The following is a 20,355-nucleotide window of genomic DNA, read 5'->3' on the forward strand; positions in this document are numbered from 1 at the left end:
GATCAGTCGATACTAAAGTCACCATCGAAAAATAAGATAAGACTAAGACGTAGGCTAGGTAAAAAGTGAAAGTGAGTGAAGTGAATGAGCATTGAGTGTAAACAATTCCGGATACGGACGCCTATTTTTTTTCAATAAATTTTCAAGCGCCAAAAAGTAAGTAACATCCTTTATACAGTCAATTGACCGGTTCCGCAATTTGACCAGTTCCGCAATTTCGGAAAACTAGCTCTCGTTTTCAGGAAGACGAAAACACCAAGGACTTAAACTTTGGTATCGATGGAAAGGTTATTCAATCTACTTTTCAAAAATGGTTTTAGTTTTAGGATACTCACTTACATTTAAAAATAAATCCCCTACGACCGTCACTTGCCGTTAACGAACTGCCGAAATGGAACGCGCACGGAAGCGTGATTTCATGTTTGTCGGCCTGCTACACGATTGTTCAGGGGAATTAAATCATGGCGATTGATGCAACTTGTTCGGAAATTATTCATTATTCCACCATACAAATATAAGATTTGAAGTCTTTGAATTTTTTTTTCTATACCCACCAGAGTAACTGCTGGTCGTTTGGCCGGTTCCGCAAACGCATTCATACTGCCTATACAATACACTGGCCATGGTGTGACTGTATTAACCAGTGCTGATGACGGCCCCCTAGCGCGGTGCACTTTATTTATTTTGGCATGAATCTTTTTTTTTTTTTACAACTTACAAAGAAATTGAGAATTTCTATTAATCCTTGTTTAAAAATGTCGAATGTGATGATCATTTCTGGGTGTTCAGTGCAAAAAATTGAAAACTAAATTGAAACAAAATGATTTTGTTTCTGTCCAGCTTCCGGACAGCACGTTTTGGATACAAAAAATTTGGACTTCAAAATTTAAAATACAAAAATCTTTCTTAATACTTCCCACTAAACGTTTTTACTTTGCTCTAAAAAAATTCACCCCATACTTGATGTTGAAGCGGTTGTGCCTAAGGGGTTTGAATCCATTTTAGAGTTACAACTCTCCACATCCAGGGTGCATGAGTTAGCCCAGGCTAGGAGGTGAGGTTTGTGGGGACCAATTAAGAATAGTGCATAATAATATGTTTCTAACCCAAAGGACATTTCCAGTAATATAGTAAATTCAAAATTATCCTTTTTTCGGTGGGTTCTAACCTGACTCTTTACCCTTTTAAACAAAAAGAAAAATAGGTCCACTAATATTTCATAATGAAGACCAGTCTCTCGTCAGTACAGAGACACAAATTTTGAATGTTTTCTTGGAGCACAAAATTTGTCAAATACTATAAACCATTTCTCATTTTTGTCTCAATTGGTCATAAACTAAACGTTTTATATAAAATTTCTTTTTCATACAGACAATGCCAAAGACAAAGAAGAACATATCAATTTGTTTATGGCCAAAACCGCTCCTTTTTATTTTACCTGATTTAACCCGATTTTGCGCATAGCACGATTGTAACAAAATGTAATACAAATGCGCGTACGCGCAACGTGTACTGTGTGTGTGTACGTGAGCGGCCGGCCGGCGTGACAAGATTTGAGCGTAGTGTACGCACGTACAACGCAATGCCCACGACGTATTTGAGCAGGGTTATGATTGGCGATCGTCTTCTTCAATCCTCAATGTACGGGCCTTAACAATGTCCAATCAAAATACATGTTAGATAATTAGTTAGACCAGAACTTTCCCTAACAACACTTTTTTTAACAATGCCGTACGGTGGCGCTGTTTGTGTTTACGGCGAGTTGAAGCGGTGCGGGTTTACTGAAAACCTCGATTTACACACAGAATCGTGTTAAATTCTGCTAAAACAACAATATATATCCTGAAAAGTACGGGCTTTGTTTTTAATATAAATTCAATATTTTATATCAGTATGATGTAGAATAAAATTGTCTGTCTTATATTCTTTTAACAAGTCAAAGCGGTGCTCCGTTTTCCAATGGTGTACAAAAAAAAACAATCAAGGCGCCGTTTTTGATGGCAATTCCCATAGCGGAAAAATCAGTTCCTGTGTGGACGCTTGAAAAGGAGCGCTCACGAATTGATATGGATTACGCCAGCCTCCTGATAGGCCATAAGAGGCCATCAGCACATCTTTTTCAGTTTTACCTGTGAAGGTCAAGAAGAAGTTGAATATTATAGTGAAAGTACATGTAGCTGTGTGTCTTCATCACCATTTCTTTGAATTAATTTATTTATGTGACAAGTTTTTTTTGTATAGTGCTAGCTTCTGGAGTGCTTAAATTATTTGTGTATAACAATTAAACAGACATGCAGGTGTCATAAAGGCAATAAATTTAAAGGCGTTACATACATTTTTATTAACCAGTACATGTGAAAGAGAAGTGAGGTGTTTGAAAAACAATGCTACTTTGCATGAAAAACTCACAGAACATGTCTATTTCTGTGATTCATCACCATTTATTTATATGACACGTATATTTTTGGATTTAAAAGGGGTAGCTTCTTGAGTGCTTTAGTTTTGTATTACATTTACACATGCAGGTATCACATGTCAATATATTGAAAGGGTTATTGGGATATTCGTGATGAATGTGTTGACATTTTCTTTTAAGAGCATCACCGAACAGTAGATGAGGTTTGCTAATACAGTTGCCCAAGCATGATACATGTACATAGTTAATATGTGCAACAACGTATGAGGAGTAACTGAACATTATAATTAGAAATTGCCATTGCTATGAAACAGCCATAGGATTTATGACATTTTTAACAACTTGTTTTAATTTGTTTGTGAAATTTAATTTGAATGTGAAACAATATGTATGTGGCCTGTATGTATCTGGCCTGCTGAGGCCTGTTCCCCCTCCCCTCTCGGCCCCCAGGTTCCCCCTACTGGATGTTGGTGCACACAAAATTAAGCATATTGTGTTGTAATTACCCTGAACAAATTGAAACACTCCCCCCCCCCCCCAAAAAAAAAAGTAAAATGAAAAAAAAGGAGGAGGGAATAAACAAAAGTAAATAAATAATAATAATTAAATAAATATTAATAAACAGTGCTCCCCTGCAGACAATGATTCAGTTCCAATTCATCCAGCCATGCAGTAACTTCCTTAAGTGTCATAGGAATTAAAAATGATCCTGGAGAAAATATTAATTCAAATTCATGAATAGCTTGTCTGTGCTTATGTGAGAAAAAAACAACCAACTGGAGCAATTCGGTACAAGGTTTGTGTCTGGTTCTATCCAACGTCAGAGTGTGTCTAAATAAAAATAAGACAACAAAAAAGCAAAATATTAGTGATTGCAAGATGATAGACAGAATGCACAAATAGCAAGAAAGTCATTTAATTGGATTGAAGCAAGTCAAATAATTATAACGTAAAAAAAATCCAACGAACCATAACATTTTCATGGAGTTACATTTTGTAAATTTGGACGCATTATAATGTGCAGACCTTGGCTCATGCACAGGGAAATATAATCCATATCTTTTCTTGGCTGGTTTGGGGGCAAAAACGATCTAGATTTGGCCAGTAAACAAGGAATATTTTCAGTCCAGTCTCGCAGAGGGCGCCGTTTGCGAAACCGGAAAACATTTGCGGAACCGGTCAAAGCACCGACCTCTACAAAATGTCCTGGCAAATTTCTCTTTCAAACGATCACAGAAAACTATTCATATCATGAAGTAGGTGAGTAATTTGCGCATATTTATAGATAGGTAGCTTCCTGTGAAAGCGCGTTTTTTCGCCACAAGAAGCTTCAGACGATTTGCGATTGCGGAACCGGTCAAACGACTGTACTTTCGAAGTGGCTATCGTTACGGCAGCCGTTGTTTAGCGCCCTCTACGATACATGTGTACTTTATTGATACGCACGCAGGTATATAATTATTTGTTTCCCCACATTTTAGCGAGCAGTGCGACAGCCGACAGCTCAGTCGATAGAGGGTAGTCCGAGTAACTTGGACCCAACTTATCGCCTTTTTAAAAATTTGGACATGGTCTGGCGATAGTAGGGTCCAAGCCCATTCCGAGACCTAGACAACATAGTCACTGACAGTCCCAAAAACCAACATTTTCCAACAAAAAACATCAGATTTCACCTTCAAAACGGCCTCCAAATTACTAGATATGCCACCTGAGGTACAAGTAGACATCGATAATTAAGATGGTTGTACTGAAGCTTACTTACGATCCGGAAAAAAAGTGAAATTTTCCGTTCATTTCGGAGAGCTCCCCTTGCGATCTTGGACACGTTAAATTTGCGATCGTGTTTAAAGTTTGAACGACGCGATTTCTTCTACATGCCCAGCGTACATTCGATGGTCCCCGTATCCCGAGTGCGATTCCGTTACCGAGCGCGCGCGATGCATCGATTATGATAATGAGTAGACTGGATCACGTTTGTAAACACATGTGCATTTCAAACGATAATAGGGAGTCGGGAACTAGCGCAGCTTTTATAGCGGGTACCAGTTCAAGCTGGTTCCGGATTCCCTTTTACAGTTCGAAATGCACATGTATGTGTTTACAAACGTGACTCATTATCATAATCGATGCATCGCGCGCGCTCGGTAACGGAATCGCATACGGGATACGGGGACCATCGAATGTACGCTGGGCATGTAGAAGAAATCGCGTCGTTCAAACTTTAAACACGATCGCAAATTTAACGTTTTCAAGATCGCGAGGGGAGCTCTCCGAAATGAACGGAAAATTTCACTTTTTTTCCGGATCGTAAGTAAACTTCAGTACAACTATCTTAATTATCGATGTCTACTTGTACCTCAGGTGGCATATCTAGTAATTTGGAGGCCGTTTTGAAGGTGAAATCTGATGTTTTTTGTTGGAAAATGTTGGTTTTTGGGACTGTCAGTGACTGTGTTGTCTAGGTCTCGGAATGGGCTTGGACCCTACTATCGCCAGACCATGTCCAAATTTTTAAAAAGGCGATAAGTTGGGTCCAAGTTACTCGGACTAGATAGAGGGTAGGATTTTGCACCGCGAGGTTGCGGGTTCGCATCTCAGTTTTGCACTCGAATTTTTTTCCTTTTCTAACCTGAGGCTTTGGAGGATTTTTTTTAAAAGGGAAAGTCCGAATTTCATAACGTTCAAATTCACTTTTTTCCTTCTAATTTTATATTTTCTTATGTTTTTATAAAAGTTGCAGTAGGCCTACTACCGTAGCCAAAGAAAATGGGAAATGCGTTACGGCTGCCGTAACGATAGTCACTGCGTTATACTTTATTTCATGCCCTCCTCAGACCTGCCTTATATTAAAGTTATAACTATTACCACTCGTCCACACGATCTCTTGTTGGCGATGAGGACTAGCTTGAGTAACTCCAGCTTAACAAGCTCATCATTGTGAATTCCTGATGAGCTTGTTAAGCTGGAGTTACTCAAGCTAGTTGAGGACCTAGTACTTGACATGTTTGATGTATTTAATTAGGTCTCCATTCAAGTAAGACTTAAATTAAATATTCATGAAGCTACCTTTTTCCCGAATTTTTTTCAGTTTTGTGGAGCCTCCTGGATTTGTCTTCAATGAAATCACAAGGTGAGGTGAAAATTGATGTGTTTGGCCGCAGATAAATGGCGTCCGTATCCGGAACTCTTCCCTAATTGATGATTGCACTTTTCCCAAGCTAAATAATATTATAATATGGATTTGTCTTCAATTATAACACAAGTTGGGGTGAAGTTGATCTCTTTGGCAGCGATTGTGTGATGCCACACATACCCTAAAGACCATGTTAAAACATTTGCTAACTGGAAAGTGTCTGATTTCTCACTTTTGAAAATCGCACTGGTGTCACTGATGAGAACATCATTAAATTTAATTAATTTGATCAACAAGAATTTGCCATTACTACAAAAACAACGATGACATTATTTTAGTGTTAACTTACTTTTAAAAAGTACAAAATAAATTTGATAGTGGATATATTGCCGGCGGCAATCCCTATCATAAGAGGGTGCTGTACTCTCTAAGATAGGCCTGAATTACATGTATAAGATATATTTAACCAATGGTTGTGCAGCACCTGTGGCCTAGTGGATAAGCAACGGATCTCATGAGCAGGAAGATCCGGGTTCGATCCCTGCTGGCAAAATTTTTAAGGTTTTTTTCCCCCATCCCCCCAAAATGGGAAAATTCATTTTTTATTACTTTAACATGTCTCAAACATTTTATTGCAGAGTATTACATTTTCTTTTTCAGATTTGTGGCTCTGGAGGATTTTTTTTTAAAAGGAAATAAATTCTGAAATTGTAAAATGGTCTGATTCCCATCTTGTGAATATGAAGTACAACGATAATGTTGGCATGGAGCCAGACTAAAATTTGTCACCGGAAAATGTCTAAGTACAAAAAAAACAGTAACTGCACATGTTCAGTGCATATCCAGCAAGCTAACGTTTACTAAACATGCTAAAGGTTTGCCGTCTCCGGCTTAATATCCACTGCCAATAAATTTCCTGGTGGATTTGTTCTCAGACTGAAGGCCTTTTTTTATCAAGCTCCGATGAGCGATTGAAATCTTAATTACTTAAATGATATTAGGTCTTCATGTAGCTTGGAATACTGTAGTCTCATGACACGGCAGATTCACCGGTAGAGCTGGGATGAGGTCTGTGGTTACCAGCGACACTTATGCACACAACGGCTGTTTGATGCACTGTGAGCAGTCCATGCAATCTCCGTCGCCTTCTCGCAGACTGCTCACAGTGCATCATCAAACAGCCCTCATGCTGCGAGCCGGATTCCCGAAACCAATAGGCCTACACCATGTACAAAAAAGGTAGGCCTACGCATTTAGTGTTGCTGGTAAATACAAACCTTCATTAGCTTCTAATTGCTCAAATCTGTGTCATACAGGAACAGCATCAATAACAATGACGACAATCAGCAATATCCGTGTCTTCCACACTGTGGCCTTCGCCCTCTTCCTCATCTCCTGCTACTTCTGCGTCCACGGAGACAACGTTCGAGACAAGCAGAAGACGGCGGTGGTTGCCGTGCCAACACATGATGCGGTCGAAACAGATGACAACAGCATGGATGCTACTGTTGAAGAGGAAATGGATCCAGAGGATTTGGATGTCTTTTTGCCTACTGACCAATGGCAGCCAATCAAAGAAGGTTTGAAAATTATTATTATTTTTTCAAGGTGACATGACTTGCCAAACGTCTACATCTAGGCAATTGTGACTGCACCCCACGAAATGAGCTTTATTTATACAGGGTGGATATAAAAAAACTGAGATAGTATTGCTAATTGGAATAGAAGTAGGGCACATGTGAAACAAAAGGAGATATCTTCTGTTAGGGTTGAATCTCCACTTTAAAATGACACTCTGGTCATGTCATTACATTCACGGTTGACTGAGCAGTGATCAATTTTATGAAAGGGTCTATTTAGAGAATTGCGCCACTTTTCAATTGTGGTTTTTGTTGTGTCAATTGTCACGGAATGAAAGGCTATGGTTGCCAATCAAGGCAGGTGGGGAAACAAATGGATTTCACCATGAAAAGTGGCGCAAGTCTCAGTCAACCGTGAATGTAATGACATGATCAGGGTGTCATTTTAAACAGAGGATATCTCCATTTGATGTACATGTGCCCTACTTCTGTTGCAATTAGCAATATCTCTGTTTCATTTTTTTTATCCACCCTGTGTATCACAAAATAGATTTACAAATGAGGTTAAAAGAGCATTCTCATGCTGTTCATTTTATTAAACATGTTGATAAATATGAACATAAATTATTACATGTATGTTGAAAATGTTGACTTTCCATTTTAGTTTCCATTTTATACAAGATTCATAAAAAGGCCTAGTTTAATAGTCTTCAATTATTCACAAGTATCTCTGGTGACTTTTCATTCACTTTGTTGGTTGGGCTAGAAATTGTAATCATTCTTGCTTGAGACCTTAGTTTTTTAATTGTGTACATTGATATTTATTTTACTTGAAGTGTTGGATCTCAAATTTGATAGAAATCCCGGGGAAGTGGCTACATGTAAATTGGCAAATTTCTAAATAAAACATATCGCATGCTCATTCAATTTAAAGGGGTAGGCCTACAGTCCATCATTTGTAATTTGTGCATTTTGTGCGTTTGAAGCAACAAAAGTGCTCAAAATCTAAAGGAGGGTGCTTAACAACTAACCTGATAAAGTTTCAGCTCAGCTTCAGCTGTATATTTCGAGAAAAACAACATTCTAGGATCTCAATTTCAAATCAAACGTTGCTTAATCATGTTTTAAATAGTGCCTGAATTCAGCGTCCGAGACACATTCTCACTGAGCCAATTGCAGCTACGCGATGTCACGCACTGATCCGACAAATTATAGCAACAGCGCGCGTGTGTGCGTCGTGTTAACGCTTGTGCGCGCTTCGTCCGATTAAAAAAAAAAGAACTATGAACGGAAATTTCCAACCGTGCGTCTTTAGAAGCACCGTTGGAAAGGCCTTCTTTCGTTGATTTCTTCAAAATGACAGTTTGCCAGAAAGTATAATTTCACAGGGCGTTTAGTCCCCTTACTATCTTTCAACCAAGTATGTTTCTCAACAATAATTAGGCCTATGTCAGTTACTTTTTGGATAGCTGCAAATGATGGACTGTACTACTGTAGCTTTAAAATTCGCTTCGTATGTGTTTCATATTGTGCTGAAATTCTTGCCAGTTAGTCAGCGGCACATGAAAACTCTAGCTTGAAAGAGAATTTTCACAATCATTTGTTTGTTTTGTTTGCTCATTGGTTCATCAGGACAGGCAATACCAGCTGGCCTGCACGTGCAGATAAGCCTCAAAACCGGGGAAAAGATGGCCAAGTTGATGGACGGCGATGACGGGGAGCGATATCGGAAGAAAGCCAGCCCCCAAAATGATGACATCGACACTGAGAGTAAAGAAGGTGGGGAGGGGACTGATCCACTTTCCCACCAGGAGCTGAAGAAGGCCCTCAAGAAATTCAAAGCAGATCAGGACGATGTCCAAGATCAGGAGAGGGTAAGTTCTGAAACCTTTTCCAGGTCTGCACCATCACAACTTGCAGTCAAAATTAATTCAGTGACTGATTTTAACATTTACGAATTCCCTTGTAAACCGAACTCAACCCATCAAACCTCAAGGACATGTTTTTTTTTCCCCAGAATCTGTCAAGATGGGAACATTACCCCTAAACTGACAGTCTTTTACATTGGGTTGGCACTCCTCCGAATCAAAGTCAGAAATATCTGTGTGCAGTTTCCCATATGGTGTTGGAATTTGCCAGGATGGGTATGGTTCCTAGTAAATCATGCTGGGGAGTTAGGGTGTGTTGGAACCCTACCCATCCTGGCAAATTCCAACACCATATGAAAACCTGAACACACATATTTCTGACTTTGATTCTGGAGGTGTGCCAACCCAATGTAAAAGACTCTCAGATCCCGACAAAACATGTCGTTTGGGTTTGATGGGTTGAGTTCTAACCATGCTTTGACTGGAGGTGATTGATATGCCCCCCACACCCCCTCTATAGTGATGCCCACGTGTACTACATGGGCATTACTACAGGGGCAAGCAGCTACAGTGGATAAGAGGGTGGGGTTTGCATTGCATCTGTGGTCATGACACTTTGCTACTAATTGCCCCTCCCCCCAACCAATCCAAGAATAAAATATTGATGTGTATTTTCCAAAAACTTTTGTTTTGAATTATTCGAACTTGGCTTTGGCACAGCCCTAGTAACTGCGTGGGCAGTGATGGTTATTGCTCATGAATAAGCCATTTGTGACTAAAGAATGGAAACATCAAGCAGTATACCCCCACCCCCCACCCCCAGAGCAAGAGATGGTCTAAGAAAATTTAGATGGGCAAATTGAGCAGTGGTCATAACAATGATTTAATATCTTAAACTTTGTTGAAAGTGTCATTAATATCTTAAACTTTGTTGAAAGTGTCATTACAGGGCGAGTCAAAAGAAAGTGACGAGTTAGAAAATGTAAAAAAATAAGGCATAAGGTACATGTTATTGACTAGTAACTGTGACAATTTTACATAATTTGCATGTATACTCTAATCACAAGTTAGATCTCTATTTTAATAGAAATACCACAATATTCAGCTGTCCACCTCTGATCATTTACCGATATATATACGCGTTGATAATACATGTACTTTTTAAATAAATTGAACCATGGAGGTTTTCCTTCCATAAATGAAGGAGAGGAAAAGTTGCAATTGAAAACATGAGTGGAAGAGTGCGCTTGTTTAATACATGCTTCATTGCTGTATCAAATTTAATTGCTTTTTCAAAGAAAACAATTGTTTATCAGAGTTTTGCTCAATCCCTCAGATTGACCAAATCAGGCAAAAGTTTCGCTCCATGGAGGAACTGAAGAAGGATTTTGAAGAGATGAAGCTGAAAGTGGAGACCGATGTGGAGATCATGAGACGGCTCGTGGAGAAGTTCCAGCGGGAAGGGGCCAGCGTGGAGGAGCAAGAGGCAGCACTGTTTGACCTGGAGTTCTACGCTCATCAGGTACAGTAAATTAAAACAGTTTGTACAGGGTGAGTCAAACACCACGAAGCCCAAATGTCGGGACCATTGTTTTAGTGAAGTTCTGCATGTAGCACTTTCAAAATCTAGGATATACAAGCCTAATTCATAAGCTTTCTTTTTAGTACAAAAATCATTCAAATCACTCAAGTACTTTTCAAGCTATGGAATTTTAAACACAATTACTGCTTTAAAGTTCTGTCCTCGAATCACACAAAAGGTGTGCGTTCTTTCAGCAAAGCGAAAACAATTTACACACATCCCTATGTGATTTGTTTTCATTTTGCTGAAAGAACACTTATCTTTGTGTGGTCCGTGGACAGAACTTTTGTTTAAACTCCGTAACTTGAAAAGTACATTAGAGATTTGAATGATTTTTGTACTAAAAGAAAGCTTATGAATTGAGCTTTCATTTCCTAGATGTTGAAAGTACTACATTTAGAACTTCACTAAAACAGTGGTCCCAATATTTGGGTTTCATTTTTGACTCACCCTGTACATGCAGTCTATACCATCGCAAATTGGGTTGCAAGCAAATCACAAGTCAATTGCAATCAGAAGTTGGGTCACGAGTTAATCACAAGTGCATTCATAATCAGGGGAAGTTACATACATGTACATGTCCGATCTCAAGTAACAGGGATGAACAAGAACAAATGCCTTTTAGTATGTGACTTGGGTGTGGATGAATTATGATGGCCTAGTGAGGACTTGCAAGGGACTTGTGATGGCTTTTGAGGAATTATAATTGGTTGTTGATGGGCTGTGAGGACTTGGGATGGACTTGTGCAGACTTGTGAGGACTTTATGATGGACTTGTGATGGACTTGTGAGAACTTTATGATGGACTTGTGATGGACTTGTGAGGACTTGTGATGGACTTGTGAGGACTTTATGATAGAGTTGTGATGGAGTTGTGATGGACTTGATGATGGACTTGTGATGGACTTGTGAGGACTTTATGATGGACTTGTTAGCACTTTATGATTGTCTTGTGATGGACTTGTGAGGACTTGTGAGGACTTTATGATGGACTTGTGAGGGCTTGTGAGGACTTATTAGGACTTTTGATGACTTGTGATTGGCTGATGATCGGCTGTGAGGACTTGCGATTAGCTGTTGATGGACTTGTGATTGACTTGTGAGGACTTATTCGTGAGGTCTTGTGAAGGTCTCGACTGGAACACTTAAGTATAATGAATGGTGCATCACATGTTTACACAGGTTCAATCTCTTGGTTGTTTGTTCTACAGCTGTTACAATGGGAGACTTTTGAGACGTTGGTAGCAGCAAACACACCGGTCCTTTTTCCATTGCGTCATTTCGAGCATGCACGCTTTATAGCTTAAACATGATGTCAACAATCGAAAAGGACCAGTGTGTTTGCTGCCACCAACGTCTCAAAAGTCTCCCACCTGATATTTGTAATGTTTGAAAGGACTACAACCAGTTAAATTTGTGGATGATGTGTATTGTATCTACCATACTGAAGTATAAAATAGAGTATAGCAACTTCACCATGAATAGGCAGAGATTTTGAGTTAAATATAAAGCCGTAACTTTAACCCTAACAGAACTCAACCCATCAAACCCCAACGGCATGATTCGTTGGAATCTGTCAGGATGGGTACAGTACCCCTAAACTGACAGTCTTTTACATTGGGTTGGCGCACCTCCAGAATCAAAGTCAGAAATATGTGTGTGCAGTTTCCCAAATGGTGTTTGAATTTGCGAGGATGGGTATGGTTCCTAGTAAATTATGCTAGGGAGTTGGGGTAAATCCATTTTTGTTTTGTTTTGTGCTAATACAGATTGACAACGCACAAGATTTGATCACCATTGGTGGTTTTGACTTGATCATCAGAGCGCTGAACGATACAAGGGATGTTATCCGTAAACAGGCTGCGTTTGTCCTGGGCTCTGCAGTACAGAGGTGAGAACCCTATGGAAAATAAAAACGAGATACGCCATTTTTTTCACCCGATCTCCCATGGCGTTTTACTGCTTGAAATATGTACATGAAAAGGTGGGGTAAAAAAAAACCCAGCTGCTACATCAGATTTAAATAAAAAGGGTTTGTTCTCAACAGTTTTTCCGCACCTGTATTAAAGACATTATTTGTTTTTTTGTGACCAGACATAGGAAACAGTAAAAGCACTCAATTTTGGTAAATCCACAGGTGAATATTTGAAAGTACAAGAAGTGGCCATGCGGAAAGTTCCTAGCAAAGAGGGGGGGGGGGGGTCAGATTCCCCTAAGATCTCGGCCATCGAGTGCCGAAAAATTTTGAAACTCGGTACATGCATAGAACAACTTATCATGAACATACCCAAGAAATTTCATGACTATATATAGCTCAAAGGATTTTGGAATTATGGCTAATTAATTATTCATATGCATGAATGGTAATTCTGCTCTGTGTACACTACGTATATGGAGAAATTATGCGCCAGAAATGTTTTTGCTGCACCGCACCCCGTTGTCCCATTTTGATGTTTTTGGTATTAAAAGATGCGCAAGGCTCGAGGCTAAAAAGTCAGAACAGCTCGGGTCGCAATTTTTTTTTTTAAAGCTAACGCCGAAAAAGTTGAGTGGGGGGGGGGGGGGGAAGGCAGATTCCGCCCCCCCCCCCCCCCGGCCCCTTTAGGGTTAAAGGCAACCTAAGGGAGTAAGAGTTTAACACTAACCCCTAGGGCCTTTTGGCTAGGAACCTTCCTCAATTCTGCAAAATCCTGCAAGTGCCTCCATGTAAAAATTGCATTCAGCCTCAGAGAAAGAAAGTTGATTCCTTCCATTTCATTATACTCCCAGCAATCCAAAGGTTCAGGTGGAAGCCCTAGAGCGGGGTGCCATCCAAAAACTCCTTCATCTTCTCACCGCCTCTCAGCCAGCAGACATCCGCAAGAAGGCCATGTATGCCATCTCCTCCTTGGTTCGTCACTTCCCCTACGCCCAGGTGAAGTTCCTGCAGCTGGGCGGTCTGGACAGCTTCCTGGAACTCTTCAGAGAGTCAGACCCAGGGCTGCTCCAGCTCCAAGTCAAGGCTGTTACGCTTCTACATGACTTGCTGCTGGAACAGGTATCGATCTGCCATTTATAAATTGTAGGGTGTGCCCTTCATGTCTGCTACATGTTCCACCATACGCTTCATGCACTATGGTGATGACACAAGTGATAACCCTCAACCAAAAATTTCTTCTTTTTTCAGTGTTGTAGGACTGGAGTCTAGGACTGAATCGAGTCAAACTCGAGTCACATTTTTCGTGACTCGGACTCGACTCGAGTCACATTGGAAAATGACTCGGACTTGGACTCCCATGATGACTCGGACTCAAGCTTGGTGATTTGCGACTTGAGTCACGTATTTTCATCGAAAGAAAAAACATAACGTTACGTATTTGTCCGACAAATGTAGCATTCTTTTTTACTCCATAGACAAAACATAGCGCCGCGGAAAATCGTATAATGTTTGAAAAATGTTTGGATGATAAAACATGCAGGGAAGGGATGAAAGAGGTTTTTTTTAGGGATGGGAATTAAAAGGAAAACACATTTTGGGTCTAAAAAAAATGTACACACACAATGTAAACTATATACACTGGGATTTACTTAGAAGACAGAATGGATATAAACTAATTTAAATGAAATACATTAGTTTGGTGAACACCTAAGAACAAGTGACTCGGACTCCAGGCTTGTGACTCGAGACTCGGACTCGGACTTGAGGCTGGTGACTCGAGACTCAGACTCGGACTCGACGTTGGTGACTCGACTACAACACTGCTTTTTATCTATTTTCTATTTTAATAAACTTGACATGTCTTGTTTCATGACAATTGCACGCATTTCTATCCATTTTCAGAAACTTCTTACACAGGAATCAGAAGTTGGAGATGCATTGAAGCAGCAAAGAATTCAGCAATATAAACAGTAAGTATTAAAAACAAAAATTGGTAGTAATTCTGTACAATTAGGGTTGAGTCAATTTGAATAAATGAATATTCGAATATTCAACCTTCCATATAGCTTGACTTACCATGACCTTATTTTATTATCGAAACTTTCAGTTGGAAATGGTTGATTGGCTTGTAGAGAAGTACAGTTTCCTGATTTTTCTCTGTGCACGTCCGGATAAAACACATTTAACAGCTAGCCGTGAGTCTGTATATAGATCAGTCTGACTGGGCCTGGGCCAATTACGCACAATGAACCATTTGCGGTATGGCCGTATTCGGAAATAGAAGTACTCGTACTCTTTTTTGTACTCGGAATACAAGTACTCATACTCGGAGACCTGAACTTGTACTTGGAATTACAAGTAAACTCGTACTTGTACTCGTACTCGGCAACCTAAGTACTCGGCAGTAACTCGGAAAACAGTACTCGACTACAACACTGGTAATTAGCACAGATGTTGTGATGGTACCTATTTTACCCCTGCTTATACATTGCTTTTTGTTCTGTCTGGACAGGGTCAATCTTCTCTCAGAGATGATGAAGCAAGGTTGGTGTGAGATCATTCCGTCCTTACTCCAAGCACCAGAGCACGACGTCCGGGAGAAAGTACTCCTTGCAATGCAACTCCTGCTGGATGAATGCCAGATGAACTATTACAAAGACAAACAGCTCATCGGAAGGTCAGTTCATCAAGTGATCAAGTGCAAAGTTCCTTCTGCTGAGTTGTAAATACAAAAAAAAAGATTTAAAGATATAGATACAGTGAAATCTCGATAAGTCAAAATCGGTTAACTCAAAAAATCTGTTAACTCTAAGAAAAACTTCTTCCTGTCAAAAGAATAGCAAATCATGTATAAGCATGCCCACACTAATTCGAAATTTCGGACCGGACACTCAAACTCCAAACGCAAGGTGCAGAATAAAATTTGCGTAATAAGACCACAGAAGAAACTGGAATGCTTTTGTTAAGTTAAGAAATCTTTCATGACCCAAACAATAAACCCAAACTTGGGTATAGAAAAGCAGAGGCTATTAGCGTCCGTAGTATCGTTGAAGAAGTCTATTCACTGCGGTGAAACTGACAATGATCCAAGCGAACTGTGACCAATCACTGCGCTCCCAATACTGAGTAAAAAGATCACAAAAGTTTTTTTGAGTCATTATTGCTAAACACACTTCAGCTTTTCATGTGGGGATGCAGCGTACATGATGCCATTATGATTTGACTCCAGCCTGTAACCGCAACAAATCCTGATTGCTAACGCTGGCCCAAATGCAGCCAGCAAGCTGGCTGTCCAATCTCTGGCTCTTTGCGGTGACCACGTTACTGCATTGGAAACGTACGCCTGGCTTTCGAGTGAGCCTGATCGCTACCGCGGCTGGCCCAGGTAGCTGTAGCTTGATCCATTGCGCGCCCTCTAACGATCAAGTAGGACCGTCACACGATCGCTAGAGACTATAGACATTGACAGACGACACAATATAAAGATTTGCTACACTAAGTTTTAATTGGAACAGGAAAGTTCTTTTGAAACACCACATTGCCTAATTTTCCTTAACTTTTGTTTTCCAGATTGTCAGAGTTGAAGTCAGAGTACGAGAAACATGCACTAGAGGAGCAGGTGGAAACGGGTGGTACGGAAGACTACTTCACTCAATTGTCTCATCTTGTCACGGACATCATGGGTCAGCTGTCACTATCGCCTTAGGAAATTATCCCGGATTATTGCGATCAAGTCTTTCTTGCGTCCAGAAACTACAGACCGAGAGCACGGCTTGAGCAGATGAAAACAGGCAGTTTGGGGAATTATTTTTTTTAACCAGCTGTCTCACATCTTGCTATGGAAACTGAGGGTCGGCTGCAAGTACCTTCTCAATTGTTTTTCAAGAAAACTGAGATGAAGCTTTGTACCCAGCAATTGCAAACCAAGAGTAAGACTGGAGGAGGTGAAAATAGTTGACCTTGATGGCTCTAGCACTCTCGTGCGGTTGACACTATCAGTGTAAAACTATCCAAGATTTTTGTGTCACCTAAACAAAGTTTTGGGAGACACTTACCAGTCCTTAATTCTGTATGACCGTATGTCCGTAGACCCGTACACACCAGAGCTACTTGTTGGGTACTCCTACAAAGGGAATGGTACCCCACAAGTGAAATCTTTAGAAAAACGGTACCCCACAGGTGAAATCTTTACAAAAAGGGATAAAAGGACAACAATGTTCCTACCCCAGAACTCCCATCCGCTTGATTGTCCATATGTTCGTAGACCTATGTTAGAAGTTTTGAAAACATGTATAACTTCTACAAGCTTTCATGGATTTTAATGAAACTTGGATGCAGTGACCCTTGGGTGGGAAGACAGGATTCTTTACCGGATTACTGAGGTCAAAGGTCATGTAGGGGTCATTAGAGGTCATTGTTAAAATATGCTTTAAATGTTTCTTTGGATGGAGTGATCCTTGGGTGGGGTTTCATCTCCACTCTTCCGAAGTTGGAGGTCAAAGGTCGTCTAGGTGTCATTTGAGGGAGGTCTTTTAAAAATGCACAAAATTTGACTTTTTATCAGAGCACAAATCATATAGGGATTGACCCTCGGGAAAAGGCGACACATGCGAAGCATCCATGAAACGAGGTTAACTCTGCAGGAACTGATTGTAATGGGTAGTGCAAAGGGTTGCATCACATCACAGTTACTAACCATCACCTCAAAACTACCAAAGATTGTTGCTCTGCTGGAACCCGTCTCCCATGAACCAAGAGTAAATCTGGAAGAGCAGTTGAAAACAGGTGTTGGAGAGGGTTGCTGGACTAGTCCGTCTGACCCTCGCAACTGTTACTCTCAAAGATTGTCGAGATGATGATTTGCTCGATCCAATTGCATCTCTGTAGGAGAAGGTGGAAATGGGAAGTGCAGAGGGTTTCTGGACTTGCATCTTCATGTATATTGTTGATATTTTGGGTTTGCTGTCGCCATTTATATGATGCAGCTTCCACAAACTGAGAGGACAACTCTGGATGAGTAGGTGGAAATGGGCAGTGCAGAGGGTTGCTGGAGTTTGTGTCATTTCATCGTAAATGATGTGTTATAAGTTGTTATTTTAGTTCGGTTTTAAGGGGTCAGCTATCAATCTTTTTGTTTCCTTCAGAAGAATACCCGGTACATGTAGCAATTTTGAAAGATTAAATTTTGCATCAGGAAGATTTAAAATCAGTTTTGGGTTTTGCCCTTAACCCTTACTGGTAAGTGCATACTCAGTGGCACTAGTCTCGGCAGGAAAAATTTCGAGAAAAAATATCAAGCTTACTCAGTTTGGACTCGAACTCACGACTTGCAATATCGATATCTTGCCACTTAACCATCAAGCGTGTCAGGGTTGGCTGGCTGGTTCAGATCTGATATAATCTTGATTGCGCTGCCCCCCCCCCCCCCCCCACTGCTATTTAAGATTTAAACCGGCCAGCCAACCTTGGCAAGCTTAGATGTGGAACATACGACATCTGCACTGGTAAGCAGGAAGTCGTGGGTTCATGTCCCACTGGATTAGTCTTATGAACTGTTTGTCACAAGCTCGTAGTATACACTGAAGGGCAAAATCCAATTTATATCGACTTAAGAAGCTGCATAAATAAATAAATAAATTGTAATGCTAATAAAGCGCTTTCCATCGTATCAACAATCTCAAAGCGTGTTTACAATTATTCACCCGTTCATCAGGTCACGAGACCACACGGCAACCGATATCGGCACACGTTTGGCCCTCTACCCTCACAGGTATCCATTCATACTCCTGGGTGGAGTGAGGCAATTGTAGTTAAGTGTCTTGCCCAAGGGCACAAACACCATGTTCCTGGCAGGGTCCAAACCCACACACCATCCTACATGAGTCGAACACAGTGACCACTGGACCATGGCATTCTACATTGTACCTCATGACTAATAACCGTCTTTTTTCACTAGTTAGTGAGACTTACAGAATATGAGTGAAGGATGAAGTTTGAGCAATGGAGTAATAAAACAGTTCATAGGCCTATGTAAGCCATTTTCAAACCTCGAGTTGAATGGAATGTATTTGTTTTCTGTTTCTTTGTGAATATGCATAAGTATCGTTATTTGATAAGTAAAACTAACTTCATTTTACTTGTTCATTTGAATAGTCGTGTTAAACGATTCAGTCTGCATTTTGACATCCAAAATATCAATATTCAGTTTATTAATATTCAAGTATGTGTCAAAAACAAAATTGCTTGTGTTTTTTTTTTCTTTTTAAATGTGAGCAAACCCTGAATTTGAAAATTATCGCTTGAAGAAATCCTTTTCAAAATGAAATGAGTATTATAAATATATCGCAATATTTATCTGATATACATGTATGTAATATAACATACAGTGTATTATACTTTTGGGAGTTGGTTTTTAGGTGCTTGGCAAGTAAAAAGGATTTGGGAAAATAAAAACACGGTTTCTGAATTCTGATACAAATTGTTGATATCTCAATGTTTTAGAAGTCAAGTCTGTAATCTCAGTGCGGGAATATGTTTCTGGTGACTAACGACATCTGGACAAATTTGAAGAAAATCATTTTTTTTTCATCTAGAAGGGCAAAGGGTGAAACTCTGAATATACAGGGCGAGTCCAAAAGAAAGCGACCAAATTAGAAGAAAAAAAATGTTTGAAAAAATGTAGCTCGCTCCATTTCACAAAAATGTTATGACGGGTGTGAAATCTCAGCTTTAAAGCTAATTTCAGCTTTCTTCTGTTTTGGAATTCAGCTTTTTTCCCTCACTTGCTGTGTACAAAAGTATAGGAGATTTCCAAAGTTCAGCTTTTTTACACCCTTTTCAGCTGTTTTTTATCAGTGGTCACTCACACCCCTGTGTTATGGTCTACCCTGTTGTTAGTTCCAAGGCGGGGGTCGTGCACTACTTAAAGTAGGAGGCTGCATGGAGTCCAAAAGTGAGGATTGATTCTTCTGATCTTTTAATCGTTACACTTGATTGCAATAACAATAGTCCACACCAGGTGCGGATGTAATAACTAAGAATAAGCCGTAACCATAACCCCCAGTATCAGTCTAACTTCCAAACTGTTAAGTAGTCACATGGAATGCACTTCATCGGCCCACGGTAGAACGTATTCATAATACATTTGTACTAAAGATTCAACAGTCATCTCAAATGTGGCGGTTAACAAAGTTTGTCGAGAGACAACCCGCCGGCGCCATGCTTGCAAATGAAGCCTTCTTTAGGTCAAGTAGTCCACTTTCATCGTTAAGCCATGAATGAGGCATTCTGTGAATTTCCCATTTTTATAACCAATGGTAACAAGTTGTGTAGCTATCGTTCAATCCCAAATAATCAAAAATTGCCATCAGTATTTCAGACAAAAATGGTCCTCATATTCAAAACACAAAATCTGACAGTAAAAATAATGTTTTGACTCAAATGATTAAAATCTAAAAATAAAAAGTAGGTTCTTTCAGTAAAACATGCGTAACTTCTGATAGCTGGATCAATTCCAGTATTTGTTTCTACAGATGAATGGGAGAACATGCTCTTTTAAGGCATACTTCATTGGTGTATCAAATTTGATTGTTTTAAGGAAAAAAAACATTGATCCAGTTAATTTTCTTTCCTTTTTACTCGCCCTGTAGTCATGACAAAAGAAGCGTAATACTTTCTGATTCATAACTGCAAGGATTTGAGCAAATTTGATTGCTTGTATAAAATAATAATTATACTAACAAGCACAATAGGGCGACACTTCCATAGACTTGTGCACAAAATTTACCCTAGCCCTAACCCTAGCCCTAACAGGAACCCTAAACCTATCCCTATAACCCCTTATCCCAACCCTAACCCC

At 39.9% G+C, this 20,355-nt stretch overlaps 1 protein-coding gene across 1 annotated transcript; it reads left to right on the top strand.

Moving 5' to 3' along the window:
- Positions 1-92: 92 nt before the first annotated feature.
- On the top strand, positions 93-18,975 carry LOC119739934 (nucleotide exchange factor SIL1-like). The gene is made up of 10 exons (XM_038215075.1): positions 93-156; positions 5,505-5,546; positions 6,866-7,129; positions 8,762-9,003; positions 10,334-10,519; positions 12,349-12,470; positions 13,349-13,616; positions 14,400-14,467; positions 15,010-15,174; positions 16,068-18,975. Exons 2-10 carry the CDS (start codon positions 5,534-5,536, stop codon positions 16,201-16,203), a joined length of 1,464 nt encoding a protein of 487 aa, XP_038071003.1. The 5' UTR covers positions 93-156; positions 5,505-5,533; the 3' UTR covers positions 16,204-18,975.
- The last annotated feature ends 1,380 nt before the right edge of the window (positions 18,976-20,355 follow it).

Source organism: Patiria miniata, unplaced genomic scaffold (genome assembly GCF_015706575.1).
Source record: "Patiria miniata isolate m_02_andy unplaced genomic scaffold, ASM1570657v1 HiC_scaffold_4, whole genome shotgun sequence".
Lineage (NCBI taxonomy): Eukaryota > Metazoa > Echinodermata > Asteroidea > Valvatida > Asterinidae > Patiria > Patiria miniata.

What these genes read in the sequence shown, in the direction of transcription:
- LOC119739934 (XM_038215075.1), top strand. An exon ending in ATGTCCAAGATCAGGAGAGG is followed by an intron (nt 9,004 to 10,333) that starts GTAAGTTCTGAA and finishes TCAATCCCTCAG; the next exon opens with ATTGACCAAATCAGGCAAAA. An exon ending in TGGAGTTCTACGCTCATCAG is followed by an intron (nt 10,520 to 12,348) that starts GTACAGTAAATT and finishes GTGCTAATACAG; the next exon opens with ATTGACAACGCACAAGATTT.